Source organism: Crocodylus porosus, unplaced genomic scaffold (assembly GCF_001723895.1).
Source record: "Crocodylus porosus isolate Cpor-Errol unplaced genomic scaffold, CroPor_comp1, whole genome shotgun sequence".
Lineage (NCBI taxonomy): Eukaryota > Metazoa > Chordata > Crocodylia > Crocodylidae > Crocodylus > Crocodylus porosus.
This window is the reverse complement of record NW_017728922.1, coordinates 345287-346681: the sequence shown is the minus strand read 5'-3', so window position 1 is coordinate 346681 and position 1395 is coordinate 345287. Positions and strand designations below refer to the sequence as shown.

Here is a 1395-nt window from a genome sequence, read left to right as displayed (position 1 = left end):
GACGCCGACGGAAACCCCGATCCAGACGGTGTTAGCTGACGTCACCGTGGTGCTGGCAGCCAACGCCGGACATCATCGTGAGGCGACGAGGACAACCAGCCAGGACCTGTCCCGTCGGGGCGCAACACGGGACCGTTTCCGGGCCCCCGCGTGGGACCCGGAGGACACTGACAACAGGGCCGCCGACCGCCGGCGACCCACGGATGCCAGCAGCTTCGCCGCCATACAGCAGACATCAAATAGCCCCTCACAAAGCCCGGGGCTGATCTCTGAGCCACACGCCACCGTCACCCAGGCATCACCCACCCCTGCCCCCCGGAAAGCAAAGGCGGGGGGCACAGCTCCCCCCATTGCTGCTCTGAGCCCCTCAACAGCCGTGGCCGGCTCAAGAGGAAGGCAACCCCCCAGTCTGACCAGGGGGAAATCCCTTCCTGGCCCCACTGTGCACTGGAGCAGAGGGCCAAGACGCTCCAGCTTTGGTCCCAGCAAGAGCATCGGCACAGCGGGCGCAGCCCCCGGCCTGGGCTCCAGCCAGCGCTGGCCTTGGGCCGCCCCTCCAGCCCCTCCGCGGCCTCGCTGCCCGGCTCCGGTCTTCTCTCTCTTCCCAGAGGGCAGGGCCAGCACTCGAGGCGGAGCTGCACCGTGGACTTGGAGCAGCCCCTTTCCTTCACAATTCCCACCTGTGTTGTGCCTTTCTGACAGCAGGCACCCCAGGTGCGGGACCCCCAGCCCCTTACCTGCCCGGGGGGGGCTGCAATGTGTCCAGCTCCAGCTGGGGAGGAGCGAAGCCCCCGGGGTCCCTTCCTTGCAGCTCTTCTCAGCAGGTGACAAGGCCCCGGCAGCCGCCCACCCCTTAGAGCAGCCCCCAGGTACCAAGGAGGCGATGCCCCTTCTCCCCCCGGCCTCCTCAGGGAGCAGAGCCCGGAGGACAGCAGGGGCAGCTGCGGGGCTCGGAGGAAGGGGAGCGCAGGGGGACGGGAGCCGGTAGAAGGACACGGCAGCAAGAGTGGAGGTCCCCCTTTAGTTGCATGGCTACAAAATCCTTCTGCCACCTCCCCCAGCGTGGGCAGAGGGGCTGCGAGCCAGTGGTCAGCGCCGGGATGCCCGGTGCTTGGGGGCAGGGCCCTGGCATGGTGGCGGTACGGGGAGGCCAGACGGAGTCAAGACGAGCGCTGGGCGGCCGCGTTCGGGCGCTTGGGTTCAAACCGCATGTCCGTGGCGACCAGCACAAACCCCTGTGGAGACAGAGCAGGGGGGCACATGGGTGGGCAGCCCCCAGGGCTGTATCGGGGCCGGGGGGTGGCAGTGCCGGTGCCAGTGCTACCCACCTGGTGAACACTGACGTGGGGCTGCACCAGGCTGATGTTGTGGAAGCTGGGCACCGCGAAGCCTTTC

At 68.3% G+C, this 1395-nt stretch overlaps 1 protein-coding gene across 1 annotated transcript in view; it reads right to left on the bottom strand.

Annotated features, from left to right (window-relative positions):
* Nucleotides 1-1077: 1077 nt before the first annotated feature.
* Nucleotides 1078-1395, bottom strand: part of LOC109313077 (bactericidal permeability-increasing protein-like) — a 6584-nt gene continuing 6266 nt past the window's right edge. Inside the window, 2 exon segments of the mRNA XM_019539470.1 lie at nt 1078-1235; nt 1329-1395. The exon segment at nt 1329-1395 is cut by the window's right edge and continues 5 nt beyond it. Coding sequence (XP_019395015.1) covers nt 1161-1235; nt 1329-1395 — 142 coding nt within the window. The 3' untranslated portion in view covers nt 1078-1160.